A 24,947-nucleotide genomic window follows, 5' to 3' on the forward strand; every position below is an offset into this window, starting at 1 on the left:
CAGAGGCAGTGTGATTCTGTATATAAATGTGTCTGTGCGAACCGTTACCTTCATCATCCCTGTTTTTTAGAATAGAATAGAGTAGAGTAGAGTAGAGTAGAGTAGAGTAGAGTAGAAAATAGAATAGAATAGAATAGAATAGAATAGAATAGAATAGAATAGAATAGAATAGAATAGAATAGAATAGAATAGAATAGAATAGAATGGAATAGAATAGAATAGGATTATTGGCCAAGTGTGATTGGACACACAAGGAATTTGTCTTGGTGCATACGCTCCTGGTGACATAAAAGAAAAGATACGTTTGTCAAGAATCATAAGGTACAACACTTAATGATAGTCATAGGAAAACAGTCAATATAAACCATAAGGATACCAGCAACAAAGTTACAGTCATGCAGTCTTATGTGGGAGGAGATGGGTGATAGGAACGATAAGAAGACTAATAGTATATAGTTTGACAATGTTGAGGGAATTATTTGTTTAGCAGAGTGATGGCATTTGGGGAAAAACGGTTCTTATGTCTAATTGTTCTGGTGTACAGTGCTCTATAGCATCATTTTGAGGGTAGGAGTTCAAAAAGTTTATGTCCAGGATGTGAGGGGTCTTACATATTTTCACAGTCCTCTTTTTGACTCGTGCAGTATACAGGTCCTCAGTGGAAGGCAGTTGGCAGCCATTGTTTTTTTCTGCAATTCTAATGATCCTCTGAAGTCTGTGTCTTTCTTGTTGGGTTGCAGAACCAAACCAGACAATTATGGAGGTGCAGATAACAGACTCAATAATTCCTCTGTAGAACTGTATCAGCAGCTCCTTGGACAGTTTGAGCTTTCTGAATTGGCGCAGAAAGAACATTCTTTGTTGTTCTTTTTTGATGATGTTTTTGATGGTGGGTATCCATTTTAGGTCATGAGATATGGTAGAACCTAGACATTTGAAGGTCTCTACTGTTGGTACTGTGTTGTCTAGTATTGTAAGCAGTGGTGGAATTCAAGTGATTTAACAACCAGTTCTCTGCCCTAATGATTTCTTCCAACAACCAGTTTGCCAAGAAAGTTAACAACCGGTTCTCCCGAAGTGGTGCGAACTGGCTGAATCCCACCACTGATTGTAAGCAATGATTTGTTTTTATTGATAAATCCAGAGAGAATCCACAAAGTGAAAAAAAGGGAATTAACTCTCTCTCTTACGCACTATCATTCTGCAGTCAAGCACCAGTGTGTTTCGCATCTGCATGTGTCTATCCATCTGTGCGTATATCAACATATACTGTACACAGACACTATACCTCAAAGCATTTCATGACATATTTTGTGTTGGTTCTTCTGTTTATGTGAGTCCCTGAAGCACTCACCTTTTTTTTCTTTTTTTCATTTTCAATGAAATAATTTGATTCCGTGGTTTATGTACTTGGAAGTGATGTCCTTGCATTGATAAAAATAAAAATAAAAATCCAGAAATCCATAATGAGGTCGTTAATTAGATTCTAAAGCTAGCCAACATGGTTTCCTATCTTGCAGTTGGAGGATTTTCTGTTTAACAAGAAAAGAAAAAAATAGGGCATGGACAAGGCCGTAAAGAAACTCTTTCCTGAATTTTTCTACTGCAGTCATTCAAATAATCTTACCTTTCTCTGCAATTCACAGCCCTATAATTCTTACAACTGCACAAATTATCTCCAATTCCCCCCCCCACACACACACACAATTGTAAATCAAATCTGGGTGTGTTAAGTCTCTCAAGCAACTAACAGCAGATTTTTTTCCCCTGTTTCTTCCTTTTGTCTCCAAAGCATTCAAAAGATGTGGGAAGACCTCAGACCCCATTAAAAGAGACAAGTCTAGAGTCATGGACCCAACCACCGGTAAGCAAGAAGATTTAATTTATGTCGGTTATGTTTTCCTGAAAAAAAAAAAAAGGAGAGGAAATTCAGAGGGTTCCATTTAAAAAATGTGTGTTAATGGAATAAATCAACAGCAAAAGTTCATGGAAATCATGTTTTGAAATATTTGAACAATGCCAAGCTTTACTCTCTGAGCCTTAAAAGATGACATGATATGTGATTTTTTTAAAAAATCTATCCGGAATGTTGTGCTCAAGAACACTTGATTGAGGACATTTCTCCTCATTCCCCAAAGAAAATATTAAGAATTAAGAAATCTATTTATTTTAATGATTTTTTTTTCATATTTCTTTGAGAAAGCATTATTTATTTATTAATTTAATTTATATACCGCCCTTCTCCCGAAGGACTCATTGGGCAAACTGTCTTCCATAGCAATTTTTTTTTCAGTTGCTTTGGGCTACAGCATTTCCGCTCACTGGATATTCTCACGGGGACTGATAGTTGAGTAGACTATCTGTTATTTGGGTTACCTTTCACCTACTACATGCCAGCAGGAGATTACGCCATCAAAGATTATTCCACAGTTATGAGGATCCTAGAAAATCTCATGGAGATGAAGGTGTCTTCAGAGAAGCAGGCATTCGTTACAAAGTCGTCTTCTTACCCACGATGCCCAGGAGAGAGATGTTTTTTGGGAGAGTTATAAAATGCTTCTATCCAACCATCTGGTATGGCAGGGAGGGTAAAGAAAGGTACTGCTGAGTAATGCTTCACCACAGAGATGGGGGAGGAGGAAATCCAATGCTTAATTTCTTCCATAACTATGTCAGCTCTGGACAAGCAGCATTAATACCTCCCCTTTAAATATAGATTGATGATGATGTGATAGATAGATAGATAGATAGATAGATAGATAGATAGATAGATAGATAGATAGATAGATAGATAGATAGATAATAAATGGAGGATATGATGGATGGATGGATAGACAGACAAGCGTCATTAATATCTCCCCTTTAAATATAGATTAATTATGATGTTTAAGATGGATAATATAGATGGTAGATAGATAAATAGATAGATAGAAAAAATAGATAGACAGACAGACAGACAGATGATAGACAGATGACAGATAGATAGATGATAGATAGATAGATAGATAGATAGATAGATAGATAGATAGATAGATAGACAGACAGACAGACAGATAATAGATATGATAGATAGACAGACAGATAGACAGATGACAGATAGATGGATGGATGGACAGATAGATAAATAGACAGATATTTAGATATTTAGATAGATATTTAGATAGATATTTAGATAGATAGTTAGGTAGGTAGGTAGGTAGGTAGGTAGGTAGGTAGGTAGGTAGATAGGTAGGTAGGTAGAATTTTCTCTGTTCTTCCCCAGCCACATTGCTGGTTTTCCCTAACCACCTTCTAAGCTTTCTTTACTGCTGTGATGCAGTGAAGGTAATTAGTAAACCGATTTTCTTGAAGTTAAATTTGAGATCATATTTCTATTTGTTTCTTAAAAGATCATCCTAATTAGATTTTTTTTTGTCCTAATGATAACTGTAAATGCCACAAGACTGATACAACATGCTGAAGTTAGAAAAGTGACAAAGTAAGTTGAGCAGATCGACTGTGATGTCTTACTAAGGAGGCAGACCTAAGGTTTTCTTACAAGGAGACAGGAAATGATGGGGCGAAGGAATAAAGCAAGGCACGATTCTAGAAGGACAGCAATTTTGATAAGAACTGTTGAAATCTTCCCAGAATATCCAATGGTAGATTTGTAGCTGGTAATGATGATTCATAGCAAATCTTCAGTTCCATCTATTTCACTTCACCCCATGGTCATGTTAATGAAACTTTATTTTACATGGCTGTAGAGCATCCAAAATGACTATTAGAATGGAACTTTTCCTTTTTCCAGCTCATTTCAGATGTCAACTTTACTTGTAGCCACCAAGAGTTTGTTGCCCTCAATCGGAATAAATTATGAAGCTCACAATTTGTGGATCAGTCCTCCAATTTGTGCCAAGGGTGTATTTTCATGCCATCATCAAGATATATCTGGAGTGTGGGGCCACAGTCAAACCACACGAGGATGGATGCATGACTGTGGTCCACAGTCGGTACAATGATATACAAATTGCACTATTGTAGGGCACGAGCTACCGTGTGAGAAACAGAAATGTACAAATTAAGTTAATGTCTGCAGACAATTATGAGCAGTTCATTAACTCTGAGGATGGAATTCTATTTAAGTCTGCCCAATGACAGCTAAAGGTGAAGGCTTTTCAAAAAAGTCCATCAGTTTTGACTCACCAGGAAGGAAATTACAGCCGTTCACTTCGAGGGATGAGGAAACTGATGAATGACAACATTTGATGCACAACATTTAACTTGAAAATTGTATAATGTATTATAAGTGGATATTTCGGGATTGGCTATGGGGCTTAAAATTGTTCTTTGCCTTGTAGAAAACTGCTCCATTTTTTAAAGTCATTGTTTATAGATGATCTTACCCAAAGAGGTGGAAAAATGAAACAAGAGTTGGGTTTATTTATAATACCGCTCTTATTTGCATGGGCTTTGTAGGGTGGGGTTTTTGTGTTTTGTTTTTGTCTCCTTCTCAAAGATTCTGGAAGGTGTAGTTTAACATATCTGAAGGCGGGGGCAAATGCTACCTGTTTGGGGCAGTTCGCACAAACTGGTAGTGAAAATGCTACTGGTTCACCCAAATCAGTAATAAAAAAAATGCTTTAAAAAGAAAAAAAAATTCTGATGATTGAGCAGCACAACTGATCCTCAGAATTTTTTTTAAACTTTTTTTTTTAGAATTTTATTATTACCGGGTTGGGCAAACGGTAGTAGAAAAATGCTTTTAAAAAGTAAAAAAAAAAAAAAAAAAGGTTCCATCAATCAGCTGTGACAATCAGCTGTGCTGCGTGATCGTTGGAACTTTTTTTTTTTTTTACTTTTTAAAGCATTTTTTAGTACCTATTGCCCAAACCGGTATTTTTGTGTAAAGTGTGATAGTTTCTTTTTGAGCTCTCTTGTGACTCTGTGAGGTTCCTGCTTGTTGCATTGTGTGTGAGTCAATTGTGTTATTTTTGTGTAAAGTGTGATCATTGGTTTTCCCGGTTACATGACCACCAAGCCATGCCCACCCAGTCACACGCCCACCAAGCCATGGCCACAATAACTGGTAGGGAAATTTTTTGAATCTCAACACTGTCTGAAGGGTCACCTTGGAAAAGGTGGGCCTACACTGATCCTGGATAATTTGCTATGCTGGTTTTTGTCTTGCCTTTTTTCTTTTTCATGTCATTTGGAATTATTTTTGGTTACATTTTGTAGGTTAGAGTTACTATCCTACTTAATGCTCTTCAACAGACAGATTTCATTTATTCATATAGCCAGTTCCTAGAGAAAAATGGCAATGGATAGTTCCAGTAGACCAATGTGCTTGGTGCAGATATCATACTAAGCCACCATGTATTGATTGCTTGTTTGTTACCAGTGGTGGGATTCTAATAATTTAACAACCGGTTCTCTGCCCTAATGATTAGCTGGGTGGGTGTGGCCATGGTGGGCGTGGCCAGGGGTGTGACAGGCAGCACTCGGCCTCCTGCACCCCCCTGGGAGCAAAAATGGATTGCGGTGGGAACATGCTGCTCACCCATACTCCATTTTGGGCCTAGGAGGCCTCCCTGCGCTTACCTGGGAGTCAAAATGAGGCATGTGGGGACTCCTACAAGGGGCGGGGCAGGGCGGGAAGGGGCAGGGCCAGTCAGCAATTTAACTACCGATTTGCCCGAACCGTCTGAATCCAACCACTGTTTGTTACCATGTTGTTCACGAATCATGATTTATAACTCTTACGTGCAAGAATTAGTCATGACAGGAAAATTATGGCTGAAATGAATTAGGCTGGTACGTTGTTCCAAAGATAAGGATAAAATGATTGAAGATGGTTTTAAAACAGTGTTTTTAAGGTTCTTCTTTTTTTTTCTCTTCCCTGAAAAGACTGTAATTCAGAACAAGTGGGATTGAAATTAAGAGGCGTAGTTAAAACAGAGGAAATTCTTTAACGCCAGTCAAATTTCTCCATTCTCTCTGCTGTAATCAGATGAAATGGCAGTTTAAATATTTGCCGCCTTTGATGTGTGTTTCAGGTTAGCTGTAAAGGAATTACAGCGTAGCACACAAAGGCGGTTATTGTTTGAAACTGAGGGGGGAAAAACGCTGTGCAATGATCTTCCTTTTCTTTTCTTTTTTTAATGACCCGTCAAAATTACAAAGTCTTCACAAATTAAAGCTTTTCTTTTTTTGTTCAAGAAGATCACCCAGTCCCTCTTCCGTATCACTGTTTGCTGTGTTTTATGCTACCTTTTGAGAAAGCGTGTCTTAGCTTTCTCTTGGTGATCACATTGAGACAAACAATTTGTTTTTTTTGTTTTTTTTTACAAATTACAAAATGAATGAGTTCTTTCCACTTATGGCCAAACCCACATCGCTTGTACTCATCTAAAATGTAGAAACAAGCCAAGATATACCTACTTAATCTATTCAAGCCATGGCTAATTGTTCCAAACCAGGGGTGTAAAACTCAAAGCCTGGGGGCCACCCTGGAAATAGTGAATGACTGGTCCATGGTGCTTCTGTTAACGAAAATGGAGCTCGGGAGGGCCACATGCAGCCCTCTTGAGCTCTGTTTTCACTGGCAGAATAGAATAGAATAGAATAGAATAGAATAGAATAGAATAGAATAGAATAGAATAGAGTACAGAATGCAATGCAACGCAACGCAACGCAATGCAACGCAATGCAATGCAATGCAATGCAATGCAATGCAATTCTTTATTGGCCAAGTGTGATTGGATACACAAGGAATTTGTCTTTGGTCTTTCTCAGTGTACATAAAAGAACAGATGCATTCGTCGAGAATCATAAGGTACAACACTTAATGTTAATCATAGGGTACAAATAAGCAATCAAATCATATTAGGAAACAGTCAATATAAATCGTAAGGATACCAGCAATAAGGTTACAGTCATACAGAAGGTTGCTGAAGGCCGTCGTGGATGAAAGCGGAGGTCAGGGAGCCTGTTTTCACTGGCAAAGCACTCAGGCCACTACAGGCACCCCTGACACAAGTGATGTTGAGCTGGCCACGCCCACCTGGCCACGCCCACCAGAGGCCCTCAAGGTCAAACACAACTCTGATGTGGCCCTCAATGAAATCGAGTTCCAAACGATCAATTATACGAATCTCTACTTTAAATTTAATAAAGGAGGATATTCGTAGCTCAGAGTTGAAGTGAAGAGTCCTTGGTGTTCTCTGAGCTTGCTTTGTTTGTTTGCCGACGTTTCGTTACCCTAACTAGGTAACATCATCAGTGTTAGTCACTAGCACTGAGTAGCAGTGATGATGTTACCTAATTAGGGTAATGAAACGCCTGCAAGGAAACAAGCAAGCTCAGAGGCACCAATGACCCCTAACTTTAAATGTAGTTTCATAACCTTTCTTTGGAAAGAATTAAAATTTCTACCATGTTTTCCCCAAAATAAGACCCTGTCTTATATTTTTTTGAACCCTGAAATAAGCGCTTGGCCTTATTGCCATGCGCTCAAAAGCCCGATTGGGCTTATTATCAGAGAATGTCTTATTTTGGCGGAAACAGGGTACTAATATAGAATATATATTATAATATATATTCTATAATTATCTAATTATAATAATTAGAACTGCAGAAAAAATAATTGCTACCAACCTGCCTTCCATTGAGGACCTGTATACTGCACGAATCAAGAAGAGGGCCATGAAAATATTTGCAGATCCCTCGCATCCTGGACATAAACTGTTTCAACTCCTACCCTCAAAACGACGCTATAGAGCACTGCACACCAGAACAACTAGACACAAGAACAGTTTTTTCCCGAAGGCCATCACTCTGCTAAACAAATAATTCCATCAACACTGTCAGACTATTTACTGAATCTGCACTACTATTAATCGTTTCATAGTTCCCATCACCAATCTCTTTCCACTTATGACTGTATGACTATAACTTGTTGCTGGCAATCCTTATGATTTATATTGATTTATATTGATATACTGACCATCAATTGTGTTGTAAATGTTGTACCTTGATGAATGTATCTTTTCTTTTATGTACACTGAGAGCATATGCACCAAGACAAATTCCTTGTGTGTCCAATCACACTTGGCCAATAAAATTCTATTCTATTCTATTCTATATATAAGGATATATAGAAAAATCCTCAAATGAATGCAAACAATTCTTTCCTTCCTTCCTTCCTTCCTTCCTTCCTTCCTTCCTTCCTTCCTTCCTTCCTTCCTTCCTTCCTTCTTTCCTCCCTCCCTCCCTCTTTCCTTCCTTCCTTCTGAATGAAGAAAGAATATGTGGCATTAAGATCCCCCAAATTATAGCACCTATAAAATACCTTAAATAATACAATAGTTAAGAACTGAAATACTGTTTTAATATGCCATTATTTTAATACCCTCCTAAAATTTTAAAATTTGATATAGTAAAATATTTAAGGTGAAAACTGATTGACTATCAAGGCGCTTTATTGAAATATTAATTAAGATTTCAAGTCAGTGCCACTAATTGACTTCCATGAGTTCAGGAATTTAAACCAGCAAAAATTTTAACTTATTTATCTAACTAAATCGGATACTTGTTAAGGGATTGCTCTGTCTGGCATACTGTTACAAAGAATTTTGCTGTTTGTAAGATAAGGGTGAAAACAACGTGATACTTTGGGGGGGAAAAAATCAGGGGTGGGCTTCAAAAATTTTAGCAAGGGGTTCTCCGCCTGGTTGCTGGGTAGGTGTGGCCATAGTGGGCATGGCCTAGTCAGGCTCCTGCACCATTGGGCGGTATTTTTGCCCTACCTGGGCTCCGGAGGCTTTTCTCGAGTCTCTGGGAGGGTGAAAATGGTATCCCCAGGCTCCAGAAGTCCTCTGGAGACTGGAAATGGGCCCATTTCCGGCCTTCCTGAACTTCAGGTAGGCCTGTTTTTCACCCTCCCCAAGCTTCCATGCACACCCTCCATCTAAAAAGGGTATAGGGACTCCTGGGAGGGGTGGGGTGGGGTGGTTGGGACCAGCCAGGAGTTGGATTTGGGGGTTCTCCGAATTGCACAGAATCTTAGCTAGAGGTTCTCCTGAACCCCCATGAACCCCCAGCAGCCCACCCCTGGGAAAAATAGTTATTTCTATTGGCCATGCACAGTATGACGTGTATATGAAATGATTAGCTACCAAACCTAAAGACTTTGGATTTTCCTGGTTATTCATATCGATTAGCTTCCTTTTCAGGATAATCTCCACCTGATCATATGTCATTGCACAAGATGTATATGTGCTATTTTGGGCTGTACTCCTATTATCTTAAGATAATGTTAAGATTACCTTTGAAAGCCCCAGGGATGCTGTCATAGTTGTAAGTATGAAAAACGGTCATAAGTCATGTTTTTCAGTGCCGTTGTAACTTTGAATGGTTATTCAATAAGCTGTTGTAAGTCCAGGGTTACCTATACATTGTTACTTGCCTTCTGTTTTGTCCTCTCTCACCTCCGTCCGAGCGATGGCTTAATAAACCAGCACTATCAGCTCTGGCAGCAAACTAGTGAGCATCTGCCAAGTGTCTCTGTTATCTCCCTTGAGGCTGATGAATCACCCAGGAATAAACAGTACTTCAGCTCTTAGTTAAGCAGTTGATTTGCCTGCTACGAAGAGGCATAACAGCTCTCGCTGCTTTTATATCCTGTGGGGTGTGGCTCCATGACTCAGCACTTCCTAGGCCTGCCCCACCCCTGCTTCTGTTGTTCCCATCTCTCCTGACTATGAAACCTAGGGTCCAGCCAGGCCTGATTGCCGTCAGCTGGGTCTGGAGGCGTGGCCTGGGGGGGAAAGAGTCAGGGGACGGAGGCCTCATTATCTCCTCCACCTGGCCTGCCTCTGGCTCCTGGAGCTGAGCCAGGGAAGCCGGTGCTCCTGAGGTAAGTCCTGATGGCCCTTCCCCTCACTTTCCAAGTCACTTTCTGGCAAGGGGCCCGGCTCGGGGGGCGCAGACACAACACCTTCTGTAAGTGATTAGAAGTTGGCTGATTGAGCACCAGTTGTTAGGAATCAATGTCGACAAGCTCTGTTGAAATTAACTATAATTGATTTTACAAATGACTGTGGGTACATTGAATTGATTATGTCAAACAGTTAAGTCTCTATCGTGGTGATTGTCATCATACCATTGCTGAGTTTTCAGAAAAAAGCTGGGAACTTCAACCAAATAAATAGACTTTTTGCTTTTTAGCGGATCAGGGTATATTGAATAAGTATGGATGGATAGTAGAATGGGTCAGGTTAATTCCCCTGTCTGGGCATTTTTGGACTATTTGAAATGAGTCACAAAATCTGGTATGTTATTCATGCTTACATGCGGGGAAATGTAAGAGTTGTATTGAACGTTTGAGAAAATAGAGACACTTACTGGCAACCTGGAGCATCAGGTATAGTTTTACCAAGAATGATTACTCCCTTCGGTCGTTTTTGCTTTTTCTATCTCAGTCATAATTTGTATTTTTCCCCTGGTCCCTGATTTTTTTACAAATGTCGGTGTTATAAGGAGGCCAATGAGCCGGTAAGTTGGAAATTGACTCCCCTATCAGAAAAGCTATAGTACAACATGTTTACTCTTTTATTATTATTAGTTCCCTCTGTAGCTTTCTACTTCCTCTAATGATGCCATATTGCTACAGTGGCCAGAAGATTATTTTGCATGAAAATCTACTGCAGCTGGGAATATTTCAAGTGCTTTGTCAAAACCAATGTGTTATAAATGAATTCTTAAGGAGAACTAACACTCCCTGCAATCCATTCTAGAAACTGGTGAAATTCTTCTTACCTTGAGATTGCTGCAGTAGGATGTGCATTATTGTCTGGTGCAGGAAATCAGGAGTCCAAGCTATTCAAATGAACATGTACGGTTATTTCAAGCTTAAGCTCTCTACAAGAATCTGAACTACTAACGGCCCAAGCAAATTGGTGGTAGATAAGAGTCAACTGAATTCAAGGTGGTCTGGACTTAGATCTCTTGTGGGCATGAAAAGAGTCGAGACTAATGACACGTTTGACCCCCTCCCTTGGGCTCAGCCTGGTCATTTTCTACAAGTACATGGATATAGAACCTGCAAGGTATCTGTTCTGTTTCCCTCCCCCCAATACTCCTAGCAAAGAGTCAGTCAGAGGCCTTCTTTTCTCCTTTTATTTACATAGATACATGTCCTGGCCACGTCTACCCACGGGCCTGCCAAGTTTCTGGAGATAACGAGGAAATTATAGATAAGGCCAGAATTACTCACGAATATATTCTTCCCTCCATTGAGACAGTTAGCCCGCGCCAATTCATTGCTTTGTCCAAGACAAAAAACCAGGAAGTCCCGCCTCCTATTTATAGTCTCTGCAGATGTCACTGCATGACAATTATGACTTGGCTTTCCCCCAACACTCCTTCTGCTGCGCATGCCGATCACGCCTGCGCAGCCTTGCATCACTCCAAAACTGTTCTTGGGGCGTTGCCAAATCAGAAGAAGGCTCCAGGGAATCAGGTCTTGCCGGCCCCTCCTCCTCCCTTTGAGTGGGTGCCAGGGAGGGAAAGGGCTCAAGAGAAGCAGGGCTTGCCAGGTCTTCTCCCTCACTTTCTGAATCATCCGAGTTCAGGAGTCCGGGTCCAGGAACCTGGGTCACAACAGTATCTGAACTGCAAGTAAAACGGAGTGTGCTCTCCTGCAGATTATTATTGTTATGGTTTTTGATTGATTGTGTTAATTTTTTTAAGATTGATTTCTGTTGTTGTTGTTTTTTTGTTATTTTGTTGTACTGTTCTGTGTTTTTAGCTTTGTACACCACTCAGAGTTATGTACACAAGATGGGAAGCTGTATAGATTTGGCAAATTCATTCATTCATTCATGAAAGAGAACCAACTCATTCCCACAAGGATCTCATTTGGAGTGCTTTCCCTCTCTCCTTCCCATTATTCAGTTCATCTCTCCTTCCTTCAATGCATTTAAACCGACAATGACCAACAAAATGTGGAACTTTTGTATTTTCGGTTCCCGTGGGCAGGGCATATAAAAATGTTAAACAATATGGCATTATTTCACATACGTTTCCCATATCCACTATTAAATACGTAGCTGGCTAGTCAGCTCTTGGCAAAGACATTTCTGCTTTCCTGTTAAAGGAGACCGATAAACCATTTCTCTTTTACACAGGTCAGTCAGCACGACATATCCCGAGTTTCTCTATAGTTATATCAGCTAAGGGAGCAATCTCTTTTAAATTCAATTTTCTGCAATTGTGTCCTAGATGGCGAGATCAACAAATGCCCATTCAGAGACAGAACACACCAATTTTAGCACTGGACGCTACATTTCATAAATGGTCCCACTGGCAGGGCATTCTTCAAAGTCTAAAATAGTGGTCATAATGAAAGATTGTAATAAATTGATGAATAATGTCCGTAAAGGAACCTTGGGTTTTGTTTTGCTTTTTTGTTTTGCTTGAATCAGAACCCAGCCAAATCTTCTTACCGTCCTGGAAAGGGAGGTGTGATGGAATTCACATGTTGACAGTTTCACGCAGAGCTCCTGCCACCATATGTGGCTACTGGATAATTTATGGTAATAATAAATACTAATAACAATAATAATAGGTGTCTTAGTTGTAATCCCAATTTCGTTCTCACCAAAATTGGTTCTACAATCTTCTCTTGTATTGAAAGAAATACAATCTATTTATTATGTATATAATATGACCCATCCTAACTTACTAACATTCCAGTGAGAGAAAAATTCCCCAAAGAGGGGCTCTAGCAGAAGTCCAAAAGCTCATAAGACTAAATATCTGATCCCGGTGACCGATCCAGATTGGATCCTGCAGGATTGTATTTGCTTCTCCACTGTATCTATTTTTAAATATCGGCATGGTCCTCAAATTCATATGCTAATTAATTTCACATCTAGTTTCCAATTGAGGCAGTGAAGTTATCAGCGAATCACTAGCTGATTTGAATGGCCCTCACAATACAGCTGAAGATATGGCAAATAGCTGCACGGCCTGATGATGATATAGGGAAAAGGTGGAACGCAAAGAAAGAACCACTTTCGTAATAGGAGGTAGGGCATCGCTTGGCTCATTGCTAAAATAGGACTTGGCCCAGACACACAAATGCGGAGCTTAATTTGACTACATTATGGCAGAACTAATTGAGTGGAATGGCTGGTAATGGTGATAGGCATGTTGGATTTGCCCCAGACGCCATCTGCCAAAGTTTCCACTGTGGTTACCAGAGACAGAATTTCGAGGCATTCGTTGCAGAACAGTCTGTCCTGTTCAACATTTGCAGCACCTTTTGATATATATATATATCTATGAAAAGGGATTAGCTTCATATTCCAAGAAAATTTAATGTATGCCAAAAAGTGCATAGACCAGAGTAGAGAACATTGGATGTGTGATGCTAATTTATGATGCCATCATCCTTTCCTTTCCAGCTAGTTGGGCATATGCTGGTAGACAGAGCCTAGGAGTAAATATACTTCAAATAGAATTGGTTGCTCCATTTGGAAACCGAGTTTAATAGATGCAATAATATATGAGCGCTTCTGTCAGCCACTGCATATCCCACCTATCATCCTTTTGAGCTAAAGCCAATTTACAGGTGACACCGAAGGTCAAAACACTCATTCATAAATTTATTTTCAAGAAAACCTTTCTGAATATTTCTCCCCCGCCCAATGTACTCTGATTAAACTTTCATTTGTGATTGTTTCCAGTTGGTATACATCTCTGAATGTTTTATAGATTAGATTTGAATGCTAAATTCAGAACACTGGGGTTTTTAGTACCAGTTGCCCTTACTTAAGTGATTGATTGGCCATGTAATAAGATGCAGGAGAAAACATTTAGCAAGGGAGATTTCGTGAAGTTGTTGGGCAAAGAAACCTTGGTTGTAGTCAGTTTAACATTCTATACGACAGGGATTTTTTTTTTAATTGCACTTACCTCAGTGGTGTGTTCACTAAGGCTGTGCAATGACTTGCACATCTCTCAGAAGTACCAAGGCACTTCCGGGTTGATATGATTAGCCAGTGATGTCACTGTTGCCATTGGGAGCACCTTTCATGTCCCCAGCAGGAGCTGGAGTGAAGACCGGGAACTCAACTCCATCCCATGGCTGCATTCAGGTCTCAAACATGGGTTTACTAACTTCCATCCCAGCCAGAGGTGGGCTGCTCCCAGTTTGCACCGGTTCTCCCGAATCGGATGTTAATTTTTCTGAGCAGTTCAAAGAACTAGTTGTTGGAAGAAATCTTTTCCCGCTTTACAGGGCTAATCCTGCAAGGGAGGCAGAAAGGAAACATTCTGGTATGCCTGTATTTCTAGCCTAATCCTTTCTAGCCACGGCTGTGACTAATTGATCTTCAGTGTGCATTCCTCCAGTTCTAATCTAATGACTGATATTTAGGGCAGCTTTTTGCAAGCAGAGAAGCTTTTTTGTGTTTTTGTACAGGTAATCCTTGACTTACAACAGTTCATTTAATGACCATTCAAAGTTACAAGGGCACTGAAAAAAGTGACTATGACCATTTTTCACACTTACAACTGTTGCAGCATCCCCAAGGTTATGAGAGGGCGGGCGAGGGGAAGTGACTCTCGACGTAAGTGACATCGAGTTGTCCTGTTGTGTCTCGCCCAATCTCACCACAGCCAGGGCCTTCTTATCTGCTTCCGAACACGGAGGAATGTTCTAGTATGCCTCCCAGCCCCAGCCCTGGCTCCATGCCCAGACAGGCTGAAGAGGAGGAAATATCTCCAGCCCCCAACTCTGGCTCCATGCCAGAGCAACTAGACCCCTCCCCCTCCTCCACAGTATGTGAGCCTGAGGGAGGTCTATTGCCAACAGCTGCCGACTGGAGTGACCCTCGCGTCAGAAGACTTGATAGGCGGAGGCAACAGAAGGAAGGGAGGGGCAGGCCTGGATAAGTGCTGAGTCATGGAGCCACACCCCATGGCCTATATAAAGGATCTGCTTTCTGGCATTCTCTGAGTCAAGCAAAGTCTAAACATATCTTGCTGAAGTCACTTTCTGGTCTCCTGCCTGCCCTGAGGACTTTGCTAGGACTTTGGCAGAGCTGCAGAGGCACGCCTGATTCGGATTCCCCTGACCCGGCCGTCAGCAGAGGAGTGGGACACGACATGGCCATGCCCACTCAGCCACACCCAGCCAGCCAGTAATTAGGGCAAAGAACCAGTTGTTAAAAATTGCAGCCCACCGCTGATTCCAGCATCCTAATCACACAAGCCACCGTGCTCCTTTGTGCAGAGACCTGACATATATTTTCTCTTCATCTCTGTTTCAGTCAACATATTATCTGCCATCTTCCCCCCCTTATTACATCTTCCATCATTGGATTTGGAATAAGAATCTCTAATAAAGTAAAAGTGTAAATACTAATGATACGATTGTAGTGATTTTTTTAAAAAAAATGGTAGCACCAGCTATAGAACTTTTTATTTCATTTCTACTTACTGCCAATTCTCTTTTGTATTCATCAACTTTTTTAAGTAGACATATCAAGGAGAATCATGTAGCTTTGTTGAAAAATCTTCCCTTTATGGATTTATAGCAGAGAAATTAATTAGAATCTGTTGCTCTGGAATCATTGTTCTTTTCTAAGGCCCCTGTGTTAGAGAACTGTCGTTATACAAATTTGTCAAACAGGATGTGACTAATATATATGTGTGTGTGTGTGTGTGTGTGTGTGTAGGTCTTTGGTTATTCGGGTTTTCTCCCGCGTAAAATTGGAAGTGTCTTGGCGACGTTTTGATGAAGTCTCATTCATCATCTTCAGGCTTCAGCTTCATGCTTCTGGGAGCAATGTGTGATTGCAGCTGTTTCTTCCTTTTTAACTGCTAGTGGGGGTTTGAACTGATTGGGTGGGAGCTTGGCTGTGCTCTGATTGGATAGGGTTTTTTTGTGCTCTGATTGGCTGGGGGTGTGTCCTTTTAAGCGGGAGAAAACCCAAATAATCAAAGACCTACATACAAACACCCGCGAAAACCTCAGAAAACACACACACACACACACACACACACACACACACACACACACACACACACACATATATATATATATATATATATATATATATATATATATATATATATATATATATATATATATATATATATATATGGTTGTAGGTCTTGGCATATTCGGGTCTTTTCCCATGTAAGGTTGAGAATATTTTGGTGACGTTTCGATGAGGTCTCGCTCATCATCTTCAGGCTGAAGATGATGAGCGAGACCTTGTTGAAACATTGCCAAGATACTTTCAACTTTACATGGGAAAAGACCCGATATATGCCAAGTCCTACATACCTATACCCGTGAAAACCTACGAAAACAAATATATATAATTATATATAGAGTTCTCTATATATTAAAGTTATATATTTAATACAAAAAATAATCACAGAATTTGCTGCTGTAGAATCTTATGGATAGCCAAGTCATTTAGAAATTGTAGACAAATTCCTGAATGAGAGAGAATATGATCTTTCATCTTTATTAACAAAACAGATCTCAATTAAGCAAAAGTTCTGCAGCACTTACTTAACAAAGGCTGTTATTAGGATTACCGGCTGTTTGTGGAGATTGGTTAAAACCTGTTGGTTTCTTTGTCCCAAATGATAAGCGGCCTTTGAGTGAAATTCAGCTTGTGGCGACTAAATGGACATCAGTGTTGTCCACAAGAAAGGCTGGGTCAAAATTAGCAAGAAGTAGACAAAGTGTTGTGATTGTGATGTAAGCCTTACCCACTTTATAGCATGTGTGTAACATTGGTGTACGTAGACAAGGAGATAGAGCTTGCAGGTTGCCATTCTGTCATCTTGCCAATTTTCTCACAAACACACACATACACACACACACCTCTTAACTGCTGGTGATGGACACCTCCATCCATTACATTTTCTTGGCAATGGAATAGAGGTAGATTGCCACTGTTGTCTTTTCGGATGGGCGTTTACACAACTTCCCAGTTTACAACTTGGAAATTTCCCACAGGAATCCTATTCAAATACTAATCAGGCCCGATTTTGTTTAGCTTCCAAACTCAAACAAGAAAAGGATTTGCTGCCACCTGCTGAAATAGGAAGCTTGCTTGAAATATTCTACCCAGTCCAAAACTTGTAAAAAAAACTACTGTATTTTTCAGAGTATAAGACGCACCTTAGTTTTTGGGGAGGAAAATAAGAAAAAAAGCTGATTGGCAGGTGGATCGGCCTCCCGGAATACCCCCAATCGGCTGTTCCCAGAGGTGAATTTTAGGAACAGGTTCCGTGGTTGTGAGCCTTGTTTTTTTTTTTTCTGTCTCTGAAACTCTGTTTCAGAAAAAACTTTTTTCTGTCTCTGAAAGTCTCCAAAACAGAACTTCAGAAAAAATGCCTCTGAAGCTCTGTTTGGGGGCTGTTTTTCTAAGCTCCATTTGGGGCTTTTTTTTCTGAAGCTCTGTTTGGGGGCTTTTTTTCTAAGGTCCATTTGGGGCTTTTTTCTGAAGCTTCATTTTGGGCTTTTTTTCCTGAAGCTCTGTTTGGGAGCTTCTTTTCTAAGCTCCATTTGGGGCTTTTTTTCTAAGCTCCATTTGGGGCTTTTTTCTGAAGCTCCATTTGGGGGCTTTTTTTCTAAGCTCCATTTGGGGCTTTTTTCTGAAGCTCCATTTGGGGGCTGTTTTTCTAAGCTCCATTTGTGGCTTTTTTCTGAAGCTCCATTTGGGGCTTTTTTTCTAAGCTCCATTTGGGGCTTTTTTCTGAAGCTCCATTTGGGGGCTGTTTTTCTAAGCTCCATTTGGGGCTTTTTTCTGAAGCTCCATTTGTGGCTTTTTTTCTGAAGCTCCATTTGGGGCTTTTTTTCTAAGCTCCATTTGGGGCTTTTTTCTGAAGCTCCATTTGGGGCTTTTTTTCTAAGCTCCATTTGGGGCTTTTTTCTGAAGCTCCATTTGGGGCTTTTTTTCTAAGCTCCATTTGGGGCTTTTTTCTGAAGCTCCATTTGGGGGCTTTTTTTCTAAGCTCCATTTGGGGCTTTTTTCTGAAGCTCCATTGGGGGCTTTTTTCTGAAGCTCCATTTGGGAGCTGTTTTTCTAAGCTCCATTTGGGGCTTTTTTCTGAAGCTCCATTTGGGGCTTTTTTTCTAAGCTCCATTTGGGGCTTTTTTTTCCCTGAAGATCCTTTTGGGGCTTTTTTTCTGAAGCTTCTTTCAGCCTCTGAAATCTCCCTTTGACAAGCTGGGTGGGGCTACATTTGGAGTATAAGACGCACCCGGATTTTCACCCTCTTTTTTTGGAGGAAAAAGGTGCGTCTTATACTCCCAAAAAATGTTATTACATTTGATGACTTTTTTTTTTTAAAAAAAAGTGAAACTGGGAGTGAGGTGATGAGATTTCCTTCCTTCATCTTGGTGAGTTTGAATCTTTAATACAATTTCAATTACTGGAAAAGAATGGCTAAAAAAAATTTCTATGAGGATATATCTTACAGTCCTCTTGCTTCATTATTCATAAAACATTTCATATGTCATTTTAGAAAGGTTTTTTTTCCCCCCCCAAAGCTGGGTTATACATGATTTAAGAGAAGATGTGAGGAAAAAGCCAAAACAAAAGTTGCAAGCATGAAGGAGAATTGGTCAGACCCAGCCCAGGAATAACATAGATCAAGCTGGTCAGGATTCAGTTCTTTATTTGCTTACAGCCGATAGACCGAATCTTGCCAGACTAAAATCTTTACTACCATCACCCTAATGTACCCTGGGAGATTCTAATTTTCTTCCTCTTTTTCTGATCCAGTTCTGGGCTGTTCTACTTCTGATCTCACCCTTCTCCATGCAGGTCCCTCCTTTCTGGGAAACCGCCACTTCCATATAGTCCATCAAAAGATCTGCTCTCAGCAGCATCTGTCACAGAAATGAAGTATTTTTACCTCTAACAAATACATGCAGCAAAAGCCATAGCAATAGCACTTCGACTTATATACCGCTTCACAGTGCTTTATGGCCCTCTCTAAGCGGTTTTACAGAGTCACCCTATTGCCACCAACAATCTGGGTCCTCATTTTACTGACCTCAGAAGGATGGAAGGTAGAGTCAACCTTGAACCTGGTGAGATTTGAACTCCCAAACTGCAGTCAGCCAGTAGTCAGCAGAAGTAGCCTGCAGTACTGAATTTCTAGATATTGTGCCACTGCAGCTCATATGTATATGTATGTATGTGCACATTTAGAATAGAATAGTGTGTGAAGTGTGTCCAATCAAACTTATTGGCCAAGTATGATTGGACACACAAGGAATTTGTCTTGGTGCTTATGCTCTCAGTGTACATAAAAGAAAAGATACATTCATCAAAAATCATAAGGTACAACACTTAATGATAGTCATAGGGTACAAATAAGCAATCAAATCATATTAGGAAACAGTCAATATAAATCGTAAGGATACAAGCAACAAAGTCACAGTCATACAGTCATAAGTGGAAGGAGATAGATGACGGGAACGATGAGAAGATTAATAGTAGTGCAGACTTAGTAAATTGTTTGACAGTGTTGAGGGAATTATTTGTTTAGCAGAGTGATGACGTTCAGGAAAAAACTGTTCTTGTGTCTAGTTGTTCTGGTGTGCAGTGCTCTATAGCGTCGTTTTGAGGGTAGGAGTTGAAACAGATTATGTCCAGGATGTGAGGGGTCTGTATTTGACAGGTGCTTTGGGCTTAACCTCCTATCCATCCCAATCCATACGGCTAATGGTTAGAGATTGTGGGTGCAATACTCACAGATCACCCAAAAAAAAAAACACCAAAAAAACCCCAGGTTCTCTATTTCTTCATTCTCAACGATTCAGCAAATCTTTCCATTGTCAGGCAGAAATTGAGCTGGACATTTATCATCCAGCTTGACTTAAAATAGAGAACTATAGAAGCTGATTTTTGTTAGTTTCCGATGGAAACAGAAAGGAGCAAAATCTGACTCGAGGAATCTCCTCTTCACTGTTTCCTTATTTTATGCTGAAATGGAATGCCAATGCTTTGAACATCCCTTCTTTCCTTTCCATAACAACTGGTTAATTAATATTTAAGATGCATTGCATTAGGGACCCTGGCAACAGATTCTTGTCACTACTTAAACTTGGATAGCACCCACTGGAAATACCGAAGTCACCTCTGGTACCTTCCATATCTGAAGCTGCCTCAAGTGGTCATTGGGATAAGATGAAAAAAACTTAAGGTAACATAATCCATGCTGCCCTTTAAAATAATTAAATCAGAGCCTATCTCAAATGGGATTTATTAGATTGCTAGTTGAGCACGTTGGACTTAAAACCTGTCATCAGACTGAATTTTTTCTCAGAGAAGTTCCTCTTAACCTCAGTGGCACAGTGGTTAGAGTGCAGTTCTTCAGGCTACTTCTGCTACCTGTCGGCTGGCTGCAATTTGGCAGTTCGAATCTCACCAAGCTCAAGGTTGACTCAGCCTTCCGTCCTTCCGAGGTGGGTAAAATGAGGACCCAAAATTGTTGGGGACAGTAGGCTGACTTTTTAAACCTCTGCTGCTTGAGCAGAGGGCTGGACTAGAAGACCTCCAAGGTCCCTTTCATTATTCTGTTTTATCTCCAGGAGAAATGTTCACATGTATGCAGGCTGGGTTACATAGGAAGGCTTTTCCTTGACCCTATGGCCCATAATGGAGGATCAACATTTGTTTTATAAGTGTACTATACAACACTAACAAGAGCTGCGGTGGTGCAGTGGTTAGAGTGCAGTACTGCAGGCTACTTCACCAGCTGCCAGCAGTTTGGCAGATCGAATCTCACCAGGCTCAAGGTTAACTCGGTCTTCCATCTTCTAAGGGGGGTAAAATGAGGACCCAGGTTGTTGGGGGGCAAGATGCTGTAACTCACTTAGAGAGGGCTATAAAGCACTGTAAAGTGGTATATAAGTCTAAGTGCTATTCCTATTGCTAATGGACAGTTCAGCCGATTTTAACAACTGGCCTTCTCTCCTTTTCATGTCTCCTTCCTCCCTTGGAAGCAAATGAGATTTGTTAATGACAGCCTTTATTTATTTATTTATTTATTTGCATTCCTTTCTCTAAATCAGATGCAGGTGAAAATATGCTACGTCTCCCTCGAAAAGGATTTTGAAATTGCCAAGTCGGAACACACCACACAGGTGTGTTAGGGATGATTTACGCAAAATTGCAGCCCCAAAGGTTTCATGTGAAATAGGACTATTAGACAAAGAGCATCTTTAGAAAGGATTGTTGTCTAGTATGTTTGTGAACCCCCGGAGTCAAAAGAAAGTCATAAACCTGATAGCAGTCATAGGCAAATCTCCTTTATTTCGGTGCACAGTATTGGCTTGCAGCACGGCTATTACACTCCATAAGATTATATGGACTGAAAAAAGGGTTTTCTAAAATTAATTTATGCAAATTGTACCCAAAATGAAATTATTATAAACCTTGCATATAATTGCGTGCAGAATGCAAAAGGTGAGCCGCTGAAACAAAATTGGCTCTTGACTGTGAAATTATATTCGGGTTGCATTTTAATTGCATGCACAGCCAAAACGGTCAAGCAAATGGACAGGTTCATTTATTAATATATTTATAACGCCATGAATGATACGAACACAACGCATATACTCTAATGCTACGCATGCACGTGTACACACAGACACACATTGATCTATTAGCATGTTACAATAGGTGTGGCCACATGATGGAATAGTCTGAAAAAAGCAAATTGCAATATTATTATTCTTCTGCTTTATGATGCTGTGTTTTCCCGAAAATAAGTCCTCCTCTGAAAATAATGCCTCCTTCCAAAATAAGCCCTCCTCTGAAAATAAGCCATCCCCAAAAAATATTTAACCGCATGTGCAGCCGGTTTGCCATTTCCTCTGGTTAAGGTTAGGGAGTCAGAGCTGGAAATCAGGTAAGATGGCAAGAGATGCCCTGTCTTGCCCCAGGTGGCCCAAAATAATAAGACTTTCCTGAAAATAAGGCCAAACACTTATTTCAGGGTTCAAAAAAATAAAAATAAAATAAGTCAGGGTCTTATTTTCGGAGAAACACGGTAAAGCTTATTTTAGGTTTGACTCTTATAAACTTGCCAAGTTCTCCTGCCAGCAGACTATATTTATAGCACACGCCAGGACATACAGCTTCGCCCCCACCCAGGCCAGTCCATCACTATATTTATAGTCTCCTAACAAACTTATTGTCAACCCTGAAGCTGACTTGACCGAAGCCATTTTGAAGCTTCAGTGTTGCCACACTGGAGCTGAGGGATGTGAGGGGGGGAGAGAGAGAATACTGTGGCACACCCACAGAACTGGTAGTAAAAAAAAAAATTGGATTTCACCACTGCCTTGGAAGTCTTCTAATCCAACCCCCTGTTCAAGTAGAAGACCCCCGTACAATTTCAGACAAGTGGCTGTCCAGGCTTTTCTTTAAAACCTCCAGTGATGAAGCACCTACAACTTCTGATAGCAAACCAGTCCACTGGTTAATTGTTCTAATTGTCAGGAAATTTCTCCTTAGTTCTAGGTTGCTTCTCTGCTTGATCAGCTTCTACCCGTTGTTTCTTGTTTTGCCTTCTGGTGCCATGGGAGATAAATTGACTCCCTCTTCTTTGTGGCAGCCCCTCAAATATGCAGAGTTAAAATGTAGGAAATATGAGCTAGAAGCAAGCATTATATATTATATATTTCTTTTCCTGATTAATTCTTAGAGTGGGGAGATGGTTTTTTGTTTTGTTTTTTTTTGTTTTTTGGTGACCCTCTCTTTCCCTTATCAGTTTCCCGGGTCCTTGCATTTCTTTTTCATTTCCTTTGATGTCATCCTTTTGAGAGCAGAACTGCCCCTTTGATGTCTACATGGGGAAAGTTTTGTTGGCCCCTGCCAAGGGGACTAGTTCACCATTAGCCGTTGCCTTTAGTCCCTCTTCCCCGAAGGGAAAGTCAAGGGGCGAAAGGTTTACTGTTCCAAGAAGCAATTCGTTGAGTAGAGCAAACTTGAGGGCCTTCAAACCTCAAGCACAAAATAGCTGCCAACGACGGAACAACTGACTGCTGATCCAACACTAGTGAAATACCTTGAAGCATATTTTTATCCCATTCTCTGCCCCTTTACGTGCAGTCATGGTCAGCATAAATGTGGGAGCTGGTTTGTTTTTTTTTGTCAGTGTTGTTTTATTTGCTTTGTGGTGGTTTTATTTTTTGGTGTTTTTTGTTTTTTTTTGCAACATCGCGTCTTTTTTTTCCCCCCTTTGGAGGGCTTCAGTTTCCTTCAAAAGCGCTTGAAGTGATGTCTGCTCATTTTACAACTGACTAATTTCTTCCACATCAGCTTCTGGAGCTGAAAATGCATGCTTTTGAAAATCCCCGGTGCTTGTGGGGCGATTGGAGAAAGATTCTTTTCCAAATAAGTGACTGTAATTGATAGATGGGCCTTGCAGTTCAGGAGTATTTCAGATCAGTAAATATTTCTGAAATTATTTGCCTTACACCTCTCTGAATGCATCTAGTATTTCCCACAAGCCAGTAGCGTATGGCTATGTTATTAAAATTATGTTTCAAAAGATAAATACAGAGGTATAGGTAAAGGACTTGCTCCTGGGGAGGAAAAACCTAGACACCGTACTAAAAAAAAAGAGACATCACCCTGCCAACAAAAATGCATATAGTTAAGGCTATGGTTTTCCCAGTTGCAATGGATGGCTGTGAAAGTTGGACCATAAGGAAGGCTGAGCGCCAAAGAATTGAGGCCTTTGAACTATGGTGCTGGAGAAGACTCCTGCGAGTCCCTTGGACTGCAAGGCAATCAAACGGGTCAGTCCTAGAGGAGATCAACCCTGACTGCTCTTTAGAAGGCCAGATCCTGAAGATGAAACTCAAATACTTTGGCCAGCTAATGAGAAGGAAGGACTCACTGGAGAAGAGCCTAATGCTGGGAACGATGGAAGGCAAAAGAAGAAGGGGACGACAGAGAATGAGGTGGCTGGATGGAGTCACTGAAGCAGTCGGCGTGAGCTTCAATGGATTCAAGAGGATGGTAGAGGGCAGGAAGGCCTGGAGGAACATTATCCTTGGGGTCGCGATGGGTCGAACACAACTTCGCAACATAGATATAGGCACTAGGGGTAGAGAAGAAATCAAGCTAACACATGATTTATCAATCAGAGTAATATATGAGGGCTAATAATATTTTTATACAACCATCTCTCCTGAGCATTTGTTTGTTTGTTTATATTCAATTTTTTTTAATTATTATTTTTATTTGCATTTATATTCCGCCCTTCTCCGAAGACTCAGGGCGGCTTACACTATGTCAAGCAACAGTCTTCATCCATTTGTGTATTATATACAAAGTCAACTTATTGCCCTCAACAATCTGGGTCCTCATTTTACCTACCTTATAAAGGATGGAAGGCTGAGTCAACCTTGGGCCTGGTGGGACTTGAATCTGCAGTAATTGCAAGCAGCTGTGTTAATAACAGACTGTCTTAGCAGTTTGAGCCACCAGAGGCCCCTAATTCCTGAAACTATGTATACAAAGACAGGAATAAAAGGGGAAAGTACATCCATATGGACTTTTTAATGTTTAAAATATAAATGAGATTTTTGCAGATTATATTGTGCAAGTGGAATAACCACAGCCTCAGCTAATTTATGCAATGTTTACATGCTATATGAGATTATGGTTGGTTGAACCATCAGCAGATGTTAAGACTGTGCCTATCAAATCCTTCCCAGGGACCTGGCATAGTGCTGCTTAATACTATTAAAAACATTATTGCAGGATGAAAATTGTCTCAAATGAAACCGCCTTTTGCAATTGACTGATGCTGATTTTGTCAGTGCTGAACATATTATTATTATCTCATTTATTCATTAAACATGAAACTCAGTCAACTGAACATTTAAAAAATGTGTCACA

The 24,947-nt window shown here is 40.3% G+C and overlaps 1 protein-coding gene across 1 annotated transcript in view; it reads left to right on the forward strand.

Annotated features, from left to right (window-relative positions):
- PCDH11X (protocadherin 11 X-linked) overlaps positions 1 to 24,947 on the forward strand; it is a 785,021-nt gene that overhangs the window by 445,709 nt on the left and 314,365 nt on the right. The window contains exon 5 of the mRNA XM_058197151.1: positions 1,793 to 1,864. Within this exon, the coding sequence (XP_058053134.1) occupies positions 1,793 to 1,864 (72 nt within the window). The remainder of the gene's footprint in view (positions 1 to 1,792; positions 1,865 to 24,947) is intronic.

The sequence above is a fragment of the Ahaetulla prasina genome, chromosome 11 (assembly GCF_028640845.1).
Source record: "Ahaetulla prasina isolate Xishuangbanna chromosome 11, ASM2864084v1, whole genome shotgun sequence".
NCBI classification, from domain to species: domain Eukaryota; kingdom Metazoa; phylum Chordata; class Lepidosauria; order Squamata; family Colubridae; genus Ahaetulla; species Ahaetulla prasina.